The sequence below is a fragment of the Protopterus annectens genome, chromosome 1.part1 (assembly GCF_019279795.1).
Source record: "Protopterus annectens isolate FY-2018-M chromosome 1.part1, PAN1.0, whole genome shotgun sequence".
Taxonomy (NCBI): domain Eukaryota; kingdom Metazoa; phylum Chordata; order Ceratodontiformes; family Protopteridae; genus Protopterus; species Protopterus annectens.
Window position 1 is genome coordinate 1,563,701,794 of NC_056726.1, and position 17,355 is coordinate 1,563,719,148.

Sequence of the window (17,355 nt, forward strand, 5' to 3'; positions counted from 1 at the left end):
TATAACTCGTTTTTTAAAAACACTGTCTCGCTATGTTAAATGGGTTTAACATAGCGAGACAGCTTTAAAATAAGCAACGGAGATCTCCGTTGCTTATTTTAACTGTCTCGCCATGTTAAACCCATTTAACATAGCGACAGTGTTAAAGCAACGGAGAAAGCAAGATCTCCGTTGCTTTTTGTCTCGCTATGTTAAATGAGTTTAACATAGCGAGACAGTTTTAAAATAAGCAACGGAGATGTCCGTTGCTTATTTTAAAACTGTCTCGCTATGTTAAACTCATTTAACATAGCGAGACACTAAAAAAAAGCAACGGAGATCTTGATTTCTCCGTTGCTTTTGCCCACAGCTCTGATGTACTGCGCAGGCGTGGGTTATTGCTATATTATACCATGATCCCCCCACAACGTGCACGCTGATTGGCCAGCGTGCCCGTTGTAAATCGAGTTATACTAATGGAAAAAGGTCCGGTCGCCCGGACTTTTTTCCATTAGTATAACTCGTTTTTTTTAAACACTGTCTCGCTATGTTAAATGGGTTTAACATAGCGAGACAGCTTTAAAATAAGCAACGGAGAGTACATCAGAACTGCCGCGGATGCCAGACATCTGCGGAAGGGCAGTAAACAGGCATTATACTATGCTATTATTTAAGAAAAGTAATAGTTTCTTTTCTTAAATAATGTCATGGTATAATAGCAATAACCCACTTCTGGGTGTGGGTAATGCTAAATTTACCCACGGTTACCCACACCCAGGCGTGGGTTATTGCTATATTATAGATACGATGTATGGTTATTTAACAATAGTATGTTTGCTGGCCTTTCACACAATTTTAAGAATATAAAAATTAATATAGCAAAGGAAAGGATAACATTCTACCCTATGCCACGAACCCTATCAACATTACAAAGGATCCAAATAACTTGAATCCACATCAGGAAAAGTAATGAAACCAGCAAGTGAAAAATATTTCCAGAGATTGAGGGCCTCACGTCACTGCGTGTTGTGTGGACTTTGCTACTGCGCATCCGGGTTGTGGGGGGATACTACATCGTTCCCTGCCTGGCTTCATTTCTGCGGCTTACGCGACAAAGATAGTAAAATAAATGAAACTTTGAGCTAACGTTACATGTTACAACACCAATAATCTTACTGCCCTTCTTAGAGGTTTACAACCACTTTAACTATCAACAGCGTCAATAACGCGAAGGTATACAAGAGCAAATCAAATCAAAACAGAACAATCAATATTAAAACTTCAATATATAAACTCTCCAGGCTTTCTTCTTCCTTATGTAACGTCACGAAGAACGCACCCGCAGCGCAGATTCCCACCCACAAACAACATTTTTTTCAGCCGGCTAACTCCGTACTATGTGCAGCCAACCTAAACTTTCAGCTGCTTTTCATTTCCGGATGGCTATTTTCCTGATTGTACACCATTGGTCTATGTCACGTGGCACCCTGGTATTTGATTGGCTACTGAAGCATTACGTTATGTTGTCTGTTTGTTGCCTGTAGGGCGTGTTGGATTTCCTTGCAGGTGTGATGGATCGTATTTCTGCTTTACCTGTTTCAGGTGCCCAAGTTAAGATGGCGTTGAGCTAGGGATCTTGCACATTCCGGCACAGATGTTTAGACTTGGTCAGCTGTGGCAGATGCGTCGTATAATTCACGAATACAATGTCTGATCACTGAACATGGAGCAAAAGTCTGTGGAGTTGGAAGCTACACCATTTTGGGAACCAGATCATTCCTTCTCGTATAAGGTATGTTATGACACATTCATAATAGCTCTATGTTATTGACAAAGTGATGGGATAGGTGAGAAGTTAGAGGGAGGGGATCAGGAGTGACATCAGTTTTCGGGACGGGTACGTGTTAATCACTGTTAACATTATTTCTTACGTTTACTGTTTTTAACGTGTCCATCGTAATCTAGCTTGGTATATCACCTTTTAATGTGCCCAATGTGTGACATTTTTTAGGCTCCCCACAACCAGTGCAAAGGGTTGGACTTCACTTTTTTGACAGAATAAAGCTTACACTTGTAGAACTTAAATTGTTTCTGTTGCTTCATATACAATTCAGGTGTGTCTGACGTAAGTAATTGCTTTATACAACTATCAAAGGAAACTTGGTAAACAATTTTGGCCGAAAAAATCTGAGAACATTTGCCATTTTTCATGATTTTTCATAGGACATGGCTGCCCAAGTAGGGACTGTGGTGGTAAACCTAGGGATATAATCTCCATGGGGTTTACATTTGCCTAAATGTCTAATTGTGTAAATAAAGGATGATATCATTATCTGAAAGGACATGTCAGATCTCTTGCTAATTTAGAGAGAAGTGGTTGTGTCAGCATACATAAAGTTGCACATTTTGATGCAAAAACATCACAGAAAGGTATAAGACTTGAACAATTCTTAATGTGACCCAACTAGAGGGCTTAGTAGTCAGAAACCCTACATTCTTGCAGCTACTGACTGAAAGGCTCAGTGCTACTAGTATGGGCACTGTAATATTTTTGCAGCAAATGTGACATTTGCATACAGTACCAAATACCCAAGCAGTATCACAAAATGCACTGAAACAGTTCCACTAGCGTTGGACATTAAACTGCAGTTTATTTGGGAACTCTGTGTGTGTGGTGACTGTTTTCCACTTGCTTTCATTAACCATTTGCTCTGGTAGCTAATGCAAAATATGCATTAAAATATCAACACAGTAGGTACAACTGTAAAGAAGTAGCTTTTTAATATGCATTTTTAACTATACTAACTCTGGTTTTAGTTTAACTTTCATAGTAGTAGTGTTTATTTGGTGGACACTTATTGTAATGCATGCATGCATTTTTGGAGAGGGTCATTCTTCTGTATTCCCAGGACCATCTATATTAGTGTTCATTTGTCTGTTTTTTTTTTCTTATGTTTAACTAAAGAACTAATGTGATGCTCAGGTGAAATGAGCATGATCATACTGTATTATCCGAGAGGTATGTATAGATATTAAGTATATCCCAAGACATTGTCACTAAGTCATTGACCTAGAACACTGAATCATGTATTAACTATTCAGTTTAGAGAAGTTCACAAACAAATGTGTGTGCAGGGTTGAAATGAGAGATTATTCAACTTATAGTTATGCGTCACCCTTTGGAAATACACTGTGTGAAAAATATGACAAGCTGATTATTTTACAGAGATATAGTTTAAATTACAGGAGTAACAGTTATATACCAGTAATCATTATTACCTTGCCTTTAATGCACACATAGTTCACACTTTCACAGCCTACTGTTTGCAGTGTTGTCTTATTTAGTGCTGTAGCAGAACTTGCTTTGTGAGCATCATTCACAGCTGTCTGCTGAGCTAGTGGTTACCCTTTTCTATAACATAACTGATCATATCACTTTATTAGTACATTTTCTGAGCCTCATCCTTGTAAGAAAAATTTTGTTTCCCTCGGGACTGTATCACATAGACGAAGTCTTATAACTTTGAACATGTAATGTTCGAACCATTATGTTCTAAGTTGCAAAACTTCCACTATAGATAAAAAAATGGAAAACAAAATAAACTGTTTTAAGCAGGGGAGCAAGCTCCCCTGCACCCCCACACCCCCGCTACATAAATACCAACTCCGAGATCACACCCCATTGAACAAAATGGAAACCTCCGCTTATGGAGATTTCCATTCAGATGCTAGAACTTTTACAAATTCGAACTTATGGTCTCGACCATATGAGGTTCGTACTTATAAAAGTTCAACTACGTGATAGGAACCCGTCTTCCCTCCCCTAAATGATTCTGCTAGTCTCAACCCCGTGACTTGACCTAGTATAACTATTGTTGACAGTTTGTGTTGGCATTTGGCACCATCCCCGTGCATGACCTTTTAACTGTGTTTTTCTGAGTGAGCTGTCATTCAGAAGGTTCATCTGTGGTAGATGGTGGGGTGTTAGTGTACTGGTTGTTACCTCACTATTGGTAATTGCAGCTGGTGGAGCGGACTTGTTAAGTTGACTTGGTTTAGAATCACTGACTCACAAGGCATTTTTTTTTTTCCTGACTGGGATGGAGATAGATTGCATTAAGATAGAATCATTGCTTACTATTCCAGGGATGTTTTTGGTATATAGAAGAGGAAAAGTAGGTTCATAAGTTATAGGTTCATAGGTTGATACTAGGCTATCTGCCCCACGGCATTTATAAGCCTATCCAGAGTGTGTTTGGCATTCGCCACCCTTTTAGATTAGTTGACTGTGCCTCTGTATAGTAGGTCACAGAAGATAGCCCTTTTAAGGTTAGTTTACTGTGCCTCTGTCTAGTGGGGACACAGAAGAGATCCCAGGGGTAAACCTACGATCTCCCATCCACTCATCAAGATTTCTCTTGAAGAGGGTCATTGAGGGGCTCTGCCTAACGTGGATTGGGATTTTGTTCCAGAGTGAAAGGAGCCTCTGGGATATGAATCTGTCCCTCCAGCATGTCTTATTTATTTCTGTACTGGGTTTGAGTCCCTGGAGCGTGTAGATCTAAGGGATTTGGATTTCCTGAGGTGGAGCATGTCCATTAATTCTGGGTTGGACATGGCTTTATACGTCCGGCACAGATCGCCTCTGAGTAGGTGGTAAGCAACTGAGTAGAGCTGGAGTTTCTTTAGCCTAACTGCATAGGGCATCTGTTTTGAGTCCCTTGATCCTCTTGGTGAGGTACTTTTGGGGTCTTTCCAGTTGCTGCAGGTGTCGGGTAAGGTACATCCCAAATGGGGCATTGTATTCAATTATGGGCCTGATGAGTGATGAGTAGAGGGGCACAATGACCTCTCTTGATCTAGATGTGAACCCTTTCTTGATAAGGTGGGCTATATAGAAGGTCTTTCTAACCACTTTGGTAACGTGATTGTCAAAGGAGAGATTGCTATCTACTTGAGTCCCCAAATCCCTAATTACTTCTTCCGTACTTAATGGATTATCACCTATGTGGTAATTTGTGGGCACTTTGTTTTTCCCAAAGGGGATGACTATGCACCTTTTGGCATTTGGCTTTAGGCCATGGCTCTGGCACCAGTTATCCGTCTCTGTGAGACCCTTTTGGAGGATGCTTGTGTCAGTCGGCGAGTCGATTATGGCACCCAGTTTGCAGTCATCTGCGAACTTGGTCAAACATAGTCCTCCCGTGTTAGTCTGTACCTCAGAGAAATATATACCGAACAAGAGAGGTCCCAGGACTGAGCCTTGTGGAACGCCACTTGTAACTGGTTTAGTCTGACATGGTACCTGCAATTCTGACCATGTGGGTTCTATCCCTGAGCCAGTTTGCAACCCATCTTGTGACATAGGGGTTGATATTTAAGCTGGTGAGCTTATTTATGATGCCCGAGTGGGGTACTGTGTCGAAGGCTTTTGCGAGGTCTAGGTAGGCTGTGTGGACTACCTTTCCTTCATCTATGGCCTTGGTGACTGTTTCAAAGAACTCGACCAGGTTCAAGAGGCAAGATCTGCCCTTGACAAAGCCGAATTGGGTAGGATCCAGTGTTTGGAGGTTCCCAATGTCTTTGTTTATGAGTTCCATGATGATACGCTCCATAGCTTTGCAGACCAGGCTAGTCATGCTTATAGGGCGATAGTTTCCGTGGTCCGTTATGGCACCACCTTTGTGGAGTGGGATCACTGTTGCTGTATACCATTCCTTGGGCACATATCCTGTAGTAAGGCTGAGATTGAACAGTGACTTTATGTGAGGGTTCAGTTCTTCTTGGAGTTCGTGTAAGACGCAGCCCGGGACGCCGTCCGGTCCCATTGACACAGTGTATTTTGCTTTGGAGAGGGCAGCTCTCACCTGTGCATCTGTGATGTCAGGGAGGCTACACTCTCTGTTGGGATAGACATTTGATCTTTTGGGGGGGAAGGGGGGGAGAAGTTTGCACTGAAGGGGGGGAGAAGTTTGCACTGAACCTGTCTGCCAGGATGTTGGCAATGTCTGTGGGTTCAGTGTATTTTTTGTCATTTTGCACTAACTCAGAGCATATCTAGGAGTTGCCACCCAGGTTCCTAACATAACTAAAGAAGGCCTTGTGATTATCTTTAGCGTCTTGTGCAATTTTTCTTTCAAAGCTGGCCTTAGATGATTTTATGAGGGATCGTAGTTTCTTGCTAGTACTGATCAGAGATGCCTTCCCTTTTTGGGATTTTGCTGTATAATGTAGTTACTTCCTCCTTCTGTTGTATAGCTTATTTATGGCTGGGGTCCAGCAGACAGGTCTCCTGCCTTTGGAGGAATGAGTCTTGGTTTTATTTGGGATAGCACGATCCATGCATTCCTGTAGGTGCCCATAGAATGCATTTGTAAAGGATTCTGCGGTTTGGGCCGTATTTTCCACTGGCCTGGGGGGTTTGATGGATTCCACCTCGGTTTTGAGAAGTGTGAAGTTTGCTTTTGAGAAGTTCTTCACCGTGGTTTTCTTGGCTGAGGGTGGGGACGGGATATGGATGTCCAGTGAGATTAATTTGTGGTCAGATCTTACCAATGAGGGGTATACCTCTGGTATGGAACATGGAGTCCCCATGTTGGTGATGATCAGGTCCAATATGTTTTCCCCTCTTGTGGGAGTGGTGACCAGTTGTTCCATAGCATTTGAGTTTATAAATTCTAGGAACCGTTGGGTGAGGGTGTTTGGGCTTGAGTAGTGCTTCCAGTCTATGTTTGGGTAGTTGAAGTCACCCAATATAATGGTGTTTGTAGAGACCGTCATATTCTCCAGTGTTCTCAGGAAAGCCGAGTGGGGTTCCTGAGTTTGGGAGGGTGGTCTGTAGCAGGATACAAACTGAAAGGCAGTTTTGCCCACTATTAGTTGCACATGGATGGTCTCTGATGCTTCGTGCAGTGCCACTAACCTGGAGGTGTGGGTATTTTGATGAATATAGATACCCCTCTCCTTTTGTGGTTTGGTCCGAGATTTGGGGCCGAAAAGCATGGTATGAGGTATAACCTGGTAGTGCTGGGGTGCTCTCGGGAGCCTTGAACCAGGTTTCTGTTACTGCACAGATATCGATATTCTCCATACTGAGGAGAGCCTCGAGTGCATGCATCTTGAGGTTTAGACTTCTTTCTTTGAGCAGCATTACCCTTAGTTTCTTTTTCCTTGTGTTGTCTATGGAGGTGGGTTTGTCTTTTGAGCCTTGTCTAAAAAAGGCACTATGAGGGTGGCAAGAGCCTTTGCCAGTATTCGAAAGCCCAGGGGTGACAGGTGCAAGCCGTCCCTAGTGAAGCAACGTGGCTTGTCGAGCATGTCATCCCAGGCTGACAGACACTGGATCCCCTTTGAATGACACCAATACTTTAGCCAATTGTTAAAATTGATCATTTTGTCTTTATACTGTGGCATCATTCTTGGTGAGGGTAAGATGCTACTCAAGGTCAGGGTCATACCGGCCAGGGCTACATGATCAGAGAGCTCCTCTGTCTCTTTTCATTTAGTCCAGGGAGGTACGTCTCAGGTCATTCACACCAGCATGGACAATGACGGAGTCATATTTGTACTTGCTTTGGAGTGACCTGAGTGCCTGTGTTATGTGGCGGATCCTGGCACCCGACAGGCAGCTTACAGTGACCTTCTCCTTGTTCAGTCTGGTGAGTGGGACGTCGGTGTGTCTGACAATAGAGTCACCTATTACAAGTGTATTAGGTGTGTTGTTTAGCCTTAAGGGCTGTGACTGTGTGGCACACTGACTTTGTGAACTATGTGATACGTGGGTATTGTTGTGGGGTAGCGGTTGCTTGGATGTCTGCTTTGGAGGTCTCTGCTGCTTGGGCAGATTTTTATTTAGAGCCTCCGAGTATGTTTTTGTGTGTTTATGTGTTTGGTTTGCTGTTGCGATAGGTCCATGTGAGACTGGATTTGTGGTGTGTGTGGTTACCTTCTCCTCCTGACTGACTGCGCCACTACTGGGTTGAGAGAGCTCAGCCTCCAGTTTGGCTATATAGTTGCATCTCTCACATATAGCTTGTTGGGAGGAGGAGAGGGTGGTGTGTGTGTACATAAGGCAATTATAACATTGCCTCAAGATTCCCAGATTCACCAGCTGGACTGGAGAGTAAACCTGAAACTGACTTTTGGACATGCCAGAATAGTATAAGGAACTACATTTTGACTGATCAGAAAGGACCAATAGTGAGCCAAGTACTTTAAGGGAGTATAAGAGTGTGTAGTGCTTTAGTTTATTAGTGCTTACTTATCTTACGAGCAAGTGCAGGGCTTTAGAATGAAAATAGAGTGCTTACTTTGAGATTTAGAACAGTTCTAAGGGAAAAAGTGAAGAGCAGACTTTGTGGAGCCGGGAATAGTTTAAACCCGTTTAAGTGGCGCTGTGCTGTGCGCACAACCACGCAAATGCAGGTTTTAAAGCAGGGAAACTGAAAAAGATAGGAATAGACCCAAAACGGCCAATAAGCTACTAGTTTCAGGGCTGAGACCACTCCTCCAAGGACAGATGGGCTGCTCAAAGCTCCCCACTCTCACTGGTGAACAGAGAAGCTTTCTCCTATCCAAGTAAGGATGTGGGCAACACAGGAAACTATACCAGAGTCCGGAATTCAGCAAAACCTGAAATCTGGACTAATCTAGTTCAGCAAAGGTGGGAAAAGAGAATATTTTTTTTTTGTTTTTTTCAGGAAACAGCAGAAAAACACACAGAAAACACTGTAAATGCTATAAACAGGCTAGCGTACTTTATTGTGTAGCCTACAACAGTTATACAATACAAAAACAACTTAAATTGATATAAAACAAGTGCAAAAACTGTAAAAAGCAGAAGGCAAATGCAATTTAAACTTTTAAACCATTGCTACTACTGCTTAAAGTGTGAAGTGTTGTACATCAGCGAGCCAGTACTTTGGTTTAGTGACCAGAGTTTAAAAATTCCACCTTAGAAGTAAAAAAAAAATAAATTTTTTCACTCTGTCTCTGTTTTCTGAGCAATCATAACACCTCAGAGTCACTCTGATTCTTATAGAATTTTAATATGTTTGCTGCAAAATGGCTGCCAATGGGGCTTGACATATCAATGTCATCTTGTTTTAATTCGTCTTTCTCTTTCCCATAATTCATTTCAAGTCTGCTTTATACGAGTCATGCTAGACATAAGAAGTACTGGTGAATTCCCATGCCATTGACATATGAGATAAGTGTCGGTCACTATCATCTTATGTGTCTTCTTTAACAGGGCTGCTTCTTTCATTTCTTGAATGGCCCTCATTTGTGTGCGTCTCAGGGGGTTGTTTTACAGTATACTAAGGAGCTATACAGTTGCAACCAAAAAAGTAAATTGCAGGCCTTTTGTTCAAAGTATCATTTTGTAGTTCAAGATGAATTGACAGTTCCCTCCTCCACCGTTTGGTAAATGTGTGATGCTTTACAAGGAATAAAATATTTTCTAACTTTCCTCTAAATGTCACAGACATTTAAGTCTTCTTAAAATGTAAAGCAATATTAAAAAAAGAAAAAAAATTAAAGTTTAAAGCGTGAAATTTCAATAATGTTATGCTTAGTAAGTTTGTCAAAATAAGTTTGTCAAAAGAGGTGACAATCGCCTTTGAACCATTGACTGATCTAATTGCTTTGTTTTGCTATGAAAGACATGACTGCATTGGAAGCAGCTGTGAATCTGTGTATATTCTCTTCCTGTCTGCAATAATGACAATGGAAAACATTTTCAAACTTCTCTGCCCTTTTTACAGCAGCTGTTGAGCTCCTGACATCAGCAGGACTAATTACTTTTATTAAGATTGTCAGCAGTACCTGACTACAGATTTCTGTGGTACTGTGGTATGTAATACAGTGTAGACAAATTGTTCAGACCTGTCACAATTATCATGGTGATTTTTTTCCTTCCCCCTGAAGGGGAGATGCCTATGGCCTCTTTGATTCTCCTAGGGAAAAGTGACATAAGTGGTACAGTCATCCTACACTGTTTTAAAGTTTTTTATGTAATGGGTTTGAACTACTCTGTTATGGCTTATATTTCTGTACTTTTTAAAACAAGAAACATCTTTATTAAACTATCACATAGTTGACATAATTTTATTTGCAAACATTATACATTACAAACCATACAGACGTAATTTTAGTTGTAAACATTATACATCACTTATCTATCCAGTCATTGTCAGTCAGACATTACGTAGCCCAATTCAAATCATGCCTTATTTTTAACCTCATTCCTCTACTGTATGTATTGTTCCCACAGTTCCCATTTTTTAGGAATTTGCTCCTACCCTTTTCTAAAGATCCCAATTCCAGTTGTTTTATCTGTTATTATATTTACTACTTCTTTTAGAGGTGGTTTAGACTTTGATTTCCATGTTTTAGTAATTGCTTTTTTGCCAGTCATGATAATTAGACTCAGCAAGGCCTTACTGTGTCTAGGCAGTTCCGATTCTGTGTCATAGCTCAAAAAATTTTCTTTAGTTACATCAATTAGTCACCCAGTGTCTTAAGTCTGACAACTCATTACACTCCCAGAAAATATGTTCACAATTACATCTTTCTTCCCCATCACACCTCCAGCATTTGCTGTCTACCTGAGGAAAATGTCGTTGGAGTCTACTTGGGGTCTAAAAACTACCTGTCTAAACACTTCCAAGCCAAGATCTCAAATCTTCTAGACTTTGTTGTATAACTGGGAGACATACATAATATCCCTCCATTATTTCTTTGTGAATTGCTTATCCACTCTCTCTTCTCAATCTTTTCTAACCTAAACCTAACCTAATCTAATTGATTCTTATAGTTATCGTTCAATATTTTGTATGCTGTACTAATTATTCCTTTTTTAACAACAGCTTCTCTTCTATATTCTACTAAAATCTCTACCAGTGCTGTTTTTTCGGTCTTTCACTTAGGATCCCCTATTTTTTTCTCTTTGCCAACATCTATCCACCATGCAGTATAAATAAATTCTTGGTCTCTTCGCATTCTATTATCTTTCCTTCAGTAATTATTTGCTTCCAATACCTTGGTTCTTTTGCTTTTCTCCAAGAAATCACACCCCCTCTTGTCTAGGCTTAGTTCTTAGAATACTTTTTGCTACTTTAAGCATAAAAAATATTATATTCATAATGTTATTCTCCTTAAGCATCTGCACCCAAAATCCCAGTCTGTCCTCATTTCTTCCCCCGATTTCATCCTCATCCCTTTCCACTTTGAATTATAGGTTTCTATTTGTGCTATGTACAGAAGCCTTAACTGTGTAGCTCTGAAATACCCCTTCAAACTGGATAATCCCAGACTGCCTTCTTCTGTTGGAAAAATCAACGTATGCCACTTGAATCTTGTGGTCTTCCCCTCCCAGATAAAATATTTCAGCTCTTTATTAATTATCTACAGCTTCTTCAATGGTTAATAAAAATATACCTGATCAGTGTATAAAACTAAAGGGACTAAAAACAATTTAGCTGCTTGTATCTTGCTATCCATATAACAGAACTTCCAATTTCTCCATCTTTGTATTACTTTTTGTTTAGTTTCTTCCCACATATCCTTAGCTGCCACATCAGTACGAGGGTAGTGTGGACTATGATGTTTGCAGATGACATTGTGATCTGTAGTGAGAGTGGGGAACAGGTGGAGGAGACCCTGGAGAGGTGGAAATATGCTCTAGAGAGAGAAGAAGAATGAAGGTCAGCAGGACTAAGACAAGAATATATGTGTGTGAATGAGAGGGAGGATAGAGGAATGGTGAGGATGCAAGGAGTAGAGGTGGCGAAGGTGGATGAGTTTAAATACTTGGGGTCAATAGTTCAGAGTAACGGTGAGTGTGGAAGAGAGGTGAAGAAGAGAGTACAGGCAGGATGGAGTGGGTGGAGAAGAGTGTCAGGAGTGATTTGTGACAGACGAGTACCTGTAAGAGTGAAAGGGAAGGTCTACAAGAGGGTAGTGAGACCAGCTATGTTATATGGGTTGAAGACAGTGGCTTTGACAAAAAGGCAGGAGTTTGAGCTGGATGTGGCAGAGTTAAAGATAAGATTTGCACTGGGTGTGACGAGGTTGGACAGTATTAGGAATAAGTATATTAGAGGGCCAGCCCAGGTTGGAAGGTTTGGAGACAAAGCCAGAGAGGCAAGACTATGTTGGTTTGGACATGTGCTGAGGAGGGATGCTGAGTATATTGGGAAAAAGATGCTAAGGATGAAGCTACCAGGTGACAGGAAAAGAGGAAGGCCCAAGATAAGGTTTATGGATGTGGTGAGAGAGGACATGCAGGTGGTTGGTGTGACAGAGCAAGATGCAGAGGACAGGAAGAAATGTTAACGGGTGATCTGCTGTGGCGACCCCTAACAGGAACAGCCGAAAGAAGATGATGATGACTGTTCAGTACTTCATTTTATCATGTCCCCATAATTGTGGATATTTTTGAACCAATTGGTGTGTAGGTACATAATTTACAGCTATTGCTTTTGTTTTAGCTTCATTAATTTTGTTTCCCAAAAAGATTTGAAACTGCATCAAAATGTTCCACAACACTAAAATCTCCTTTTCTGGTTTTATCAGGTATAAATAATTTCATCTGCAAATAGAGCCTGCTTTTCTTGACTACTGTAACAATTATATCCTTGAATTTCTGATTCTCCTATTTTCTTTGCCAATGATTATAAATATAATGCATTTAACAAAGGGGGAAGAGGACACCCCTGCCTTCAGTCCACCCACTTTAATTTTCACCTCCGATCCCCTCGTATATCCCCCAATCAACCTTATAATTTTATCAGGGAATGCAAATGGTTCCATTGCCCTGCTCATAAACTCCCAGCTTACACTGTCAAATGCTTTCTCTGCATCAAGACCCACCAACAGCAGTGGTATTTTCTTACATTATGGTTCCCTCTGGATCATCCGTTTTCTTTTAATGTTGTCAGATGTTTGCCTCCCCTCCACAAAATCACAGTGATCCATGTCTATTCATTTTTGTGTCACCTTTGCCATTCCTTTAGTCATTGTAGGCATAAACACTTTATAATCACTGTTTCAAATTGAAATGGGCCTGTATGAAGCTGATCTGATGGGTCTTTACCCTCTTTAGGTATTACAGCCACCACAGCTTTCTTCCAGGATGTTAGTAATTTTCCTCCTCTTAAAATACTGTTAAACAAAACCTTCCAGATCTTTGTCAGTTTTTTCCGTCCTAGCTTCCAGACTTCCACAGGAATGCCATATATTCCTGGGAATTTTCCTGTGGATTGGTTATACATCACCATTTTTATCTCATCTCCTCCTATACTAACTGTTGGTATTTGAGCCTCATCTACTTGGAATATTTAATTTTTCCATAAATATTTCCGTTTATACCTTTTCTTGATTTCTGTATTTGTGCTTTATACAGGCTTTCATAAAATTTCCAAAATATTTCTAGTACCTCTGCAGGATCTCTTGTTATCTTCCTTGTTATAGGCTCCCTAAGCTTGGCGACAGCCCTTTCTACTTTCTGTTGCCTGCATTGTTGTGCACTAGTGTTATTATCAAAAGCAGTTGCGTAACGGCCATCTTTCTAAGCTTGTGCATGTTATCGAGGTAATCCCATTATTTTCTGCTTAGAGTTCTGCAGTTGATCCTCTCCTTCTTCGGTGAGATCCCCCCTATTCTGCAATGCTTTAACATTTGTCAGTACCTCTAAATAATTCTGGTTACTTCTTAACCAAACTCTTTCTTCTATTTCCACCTTATTTTTAAACTCCACTTTAATTTTATCTCACTCCCTAGCTGTTATTTTCAGAAGAAATTTCTATCTTTCCAAAAAATTGTGTTTTGTTTGAGAAATGTTTGGCATTTCACTTGGGTTGAGTCTGAGATTGGTCAATATTGGTCAGTGCACAACCTGGCTAAAGAAATAAATAAGTACGTGGGAAACTTGGGGATGTGTGCATAACCACGATGTCTCCAAGGGGTGGCAGTAATTGGCTGTAAATGAGGGTGCGATTGTCACTTTCATAAGTGGCATTCCTTCACTGGCCCTACCTCCTTGAAAGGGGAGTACATCTGGTGATCTCCCATTTCCACTACAGAAGGTCTCACTCTAGGCATGTGCTTTCTGTCTCTCTCAACATACTCCTAGACAAAGACAAGCATGCCTTAACTCATCCCCTTCTGCAACTTGCTCCTAGGGTGCCTAAGCTGGTAATCGGTCTTGGGCCATCTGGGTTGTACTCTTGACTTTGTCTGTCTGTGTCAGCAGAGCTATTTTGGCACTATGAGTCAGTACTCTGTAATTTATAATTCCTTTTTTAATGATATAGTAAATGGTAAGCTTGTTCCCTGTTGCCAAAATAAGCAAAATTACCAAGGCTCTTAAAACTTTCCACTGACCTAGTTATGACTGTGCCTTTACAGAGGCCCATTTGTATGTGAAAACTAGAAGGTGCTCATTCTCTGTGGGAGATGCAGAGAGAAAGACAGACAGGCAAGCAGGCAAGGTTTTAAACAGTATTTTACTGTCACTAAGAATGATGCAGAAGTGTAAAAGTAATTGATTATAGAAATTGGCTGGGAAATTGTGCTATTTAATTGGGAAGTGCTGTATGTCTGCATGAAATGAGATGTTTGGCAATCCCACTTCTTTTTCTTTTTTTTCCTAGGGATGGTCTGCATCTCTCCCCTACATAGCTTTTGTCTACTAGCCAAGACATTAGCCGTCCCCGTAGTATCTTTTTTTAGGCATAGTTCAACTTGTAGAAATAGAGAGTAACTGTTTCTAATTACATCAACACCAGGGTAGCAATCCTTGATTCTGGAATCTTGAAAAACAAATTGCCTGAACTTGAGGTCTTCCTGATTCTCGGACAGTCCTACTTCAGCACCTCTTCATGACCACTGGGAACTGTTGGGGCTTCTCTGCATTTATTATCAACCTCAGCAGCTTGTGCCACTTCTTACATGATGCATGTCTGGAGCTTTATGAGGATAGGATATTCTCCGTTTGTTCCATTCCTCGTTATGGGATACAAGCTTGGAGCTTAATGAGGGTAGGATATTCTCTGTTTGATCCCCTCCTCTTGTGCCAGCTTTTACGGGATACAAGCTTGGACCTTAATGAGGATAGGATATTCTCTGTTTGATCCCCTCCTTTTGTGCCAGCTGTTACAGGACACAAGCTTTGAGCGTAATGTGGGTGGGATATTCTCTGTTTGGTCTCCTCTTTACGTAGAGCATGTAGGCCTTGCACCCACTGAAGTTGCACATTGGTAGTAGTTTTTGGCCATTGGGTATTAGTCCATTTCTCCAGACATCTTTACTATTGGGATAGTTTCTCCTTGTCAAGATTTTGGAAAGTTTCAGAATATTGAATTTAGCAAACTTCTGTCTAAATGGCGATTATTTATCCTTTTGAGCTTTCATGGACTTTGCAGTCTCATTCATTTAGACTAGCTGCTAACTCTGGTTTTGATAGCATGTGTATTCCCTGCCAACATTCTGCTTAATTCCTGTAACGTGTGTTCTTAACACATACTCTTTCTCCCACTACTTCTCTGAGTTCCCATTCTGAGCAGATTCCTACGATCCAGTTTTCCATCTGTATTTCCTTTACACCTTCTCCCTCATTATTACTGGAAAGTGATTCGTTTTATTACTGTTTCAAATCTCAAAAATCTTTGCTTATGAAGGCAGAACTGGAAAGTAATTTTCTCACGGAAAATGGGCTGTTATGTCTGTTTTCAGTAAACTGTATGCATTTGATGGCATAAGAGAATTGTTCCAGGTGTTTTGTTGTCAAAACTTTGCCGGGACTTTGTGGTGCTGACTTCAGTGTGGGTCTTCACAGTGGTCTTTGGGTCTTCACAGTGGTCTTTTGCCCTTTTATCTCATTGTAGTAACCACCTGGGATCCTGTACTTCTTAGATTTACTGTTTGATTTCTTCTAGCTGTAATACTGATTGGTTGTTTATAGTACTCGATGTTCGTTGTTTACAGTTTTCGATGTTGAACTTTATGTAGGATGTATAGTCTTTATACGACTGTGATGGCATGGCCAGGTGAGGTCCTGAGTTAGGAAGAAAGCACTCACCCTCCTTTTGTTGCTTGGATGTTTTGATTCCAGCTGTAAAAGGATATTAAAGGATGACAAGCTCACAGAATCTTTCTCCCTATGCTTTTTTTTGTTTGTTTTTGTTCATCTTTAGTGCACATTGAGAGGAATATACGTATGTACACACATGCGTGTATGTGTATATAAATAAATATTTTTTTATATGTGTGTGTGTATGTAAAATATATATATATATATATATATATATATATATGTGTGTATATGTATATATATATATATATATATATACATATATGTATATATATATATATATATATATATATATGTATATACATATATGTATATATATATATACATATATGTATATATATATATATATATATACATATATGTATATATATATATATATATACATATATGTATATATATATATATATATATATATATATATATATATATATATGTATGTGTATATATATATATATATATATATATACACACACACACACACACATCTTTGTTTATACATGTTTATGTGGCCTGTGGAAAATATGGCCCAGACCGCAGAATCCTTTATAAACGCATTCTATGAACACCTTCAGGAATGCATGGATCATGCAATCCCAAATAAAACCAAGACCCAATCCTCCAAAGGCAGATGTCCTGTCTGGTGGACCCCAGCCATAAACAAACTATACAATAGAAGGAGGAAGCTACTACGTGATAAGAGCAAAATCCCAGAAAGGGAAGGCATCTCTGATCAGTATTAGCAAAAAACTACGGGCACTCCTAAAATCGTCTAAGGCCAGCTTAGAGAGAAAAATTGCACAGGACACTAAGGATAATCATAAGGTTTTCTTTAGTTATGTTAGGAACCTGGGTGGGAATTCCCAGATATGCTCAGAATTAGTCCAAAATGACAAAAAATACACCGGACCCACAGACATTGCCAACATCCTAGCTGACAGGTTCAGCGCAAACTCCCTCCCCCCACCACCAAAAGGGCAAATATCTATCCCAGCAGAGTGCTGCCCCCCTGACATCTCAGATGTTCAGGTAAGAGCCGCCCTCTCCAAAGCAAAAAACACAGCATCAATGGGACCAGACGGTGTCCCGGCCTGCGTCCTACATGAACTCCAAGAAGAGCTAAACCCAAACATAAAACTACTGTTCAATCTCAGCCTTACTACAGTATATGTACCCAAAGAGTGGCGTACAGCAACAGTGGTCCCTCTCCACAAAGGTGGTGCCTCAACGGATCCTGGAAACTATCGCCCCATAAGCTTGACTGGCTTGGTCTGCAAAGCTATGGA

General features: G+C 40.4%; 1 protein-coding gene across 1 annotated transcript in view; it reads left to right on the forward strand.

Moving 5' to 3' along the window:
* The first annotated feature begins 1,503 nt into the window (after nt 1–1,503).
* The window catches only part of NIPAL3 (NIPA like domain containing 3), a 750,101-nt gene continuing 734,249 nt past the window's right edge, over nt 1,504–17,355 (forward strand). The window contains exon 1 of the mRNA XM_044083192.1: nt 1,504–1,771. Within this exon, the coding sequence (XP_043939127.1) occupies nt 1,703–1,771 (69 nt within the window). The 5' untranslated portion in view covers nt 1,504–1,702. The remainder of the gene's footprint in view (nt 1,772–17,355) is intronic.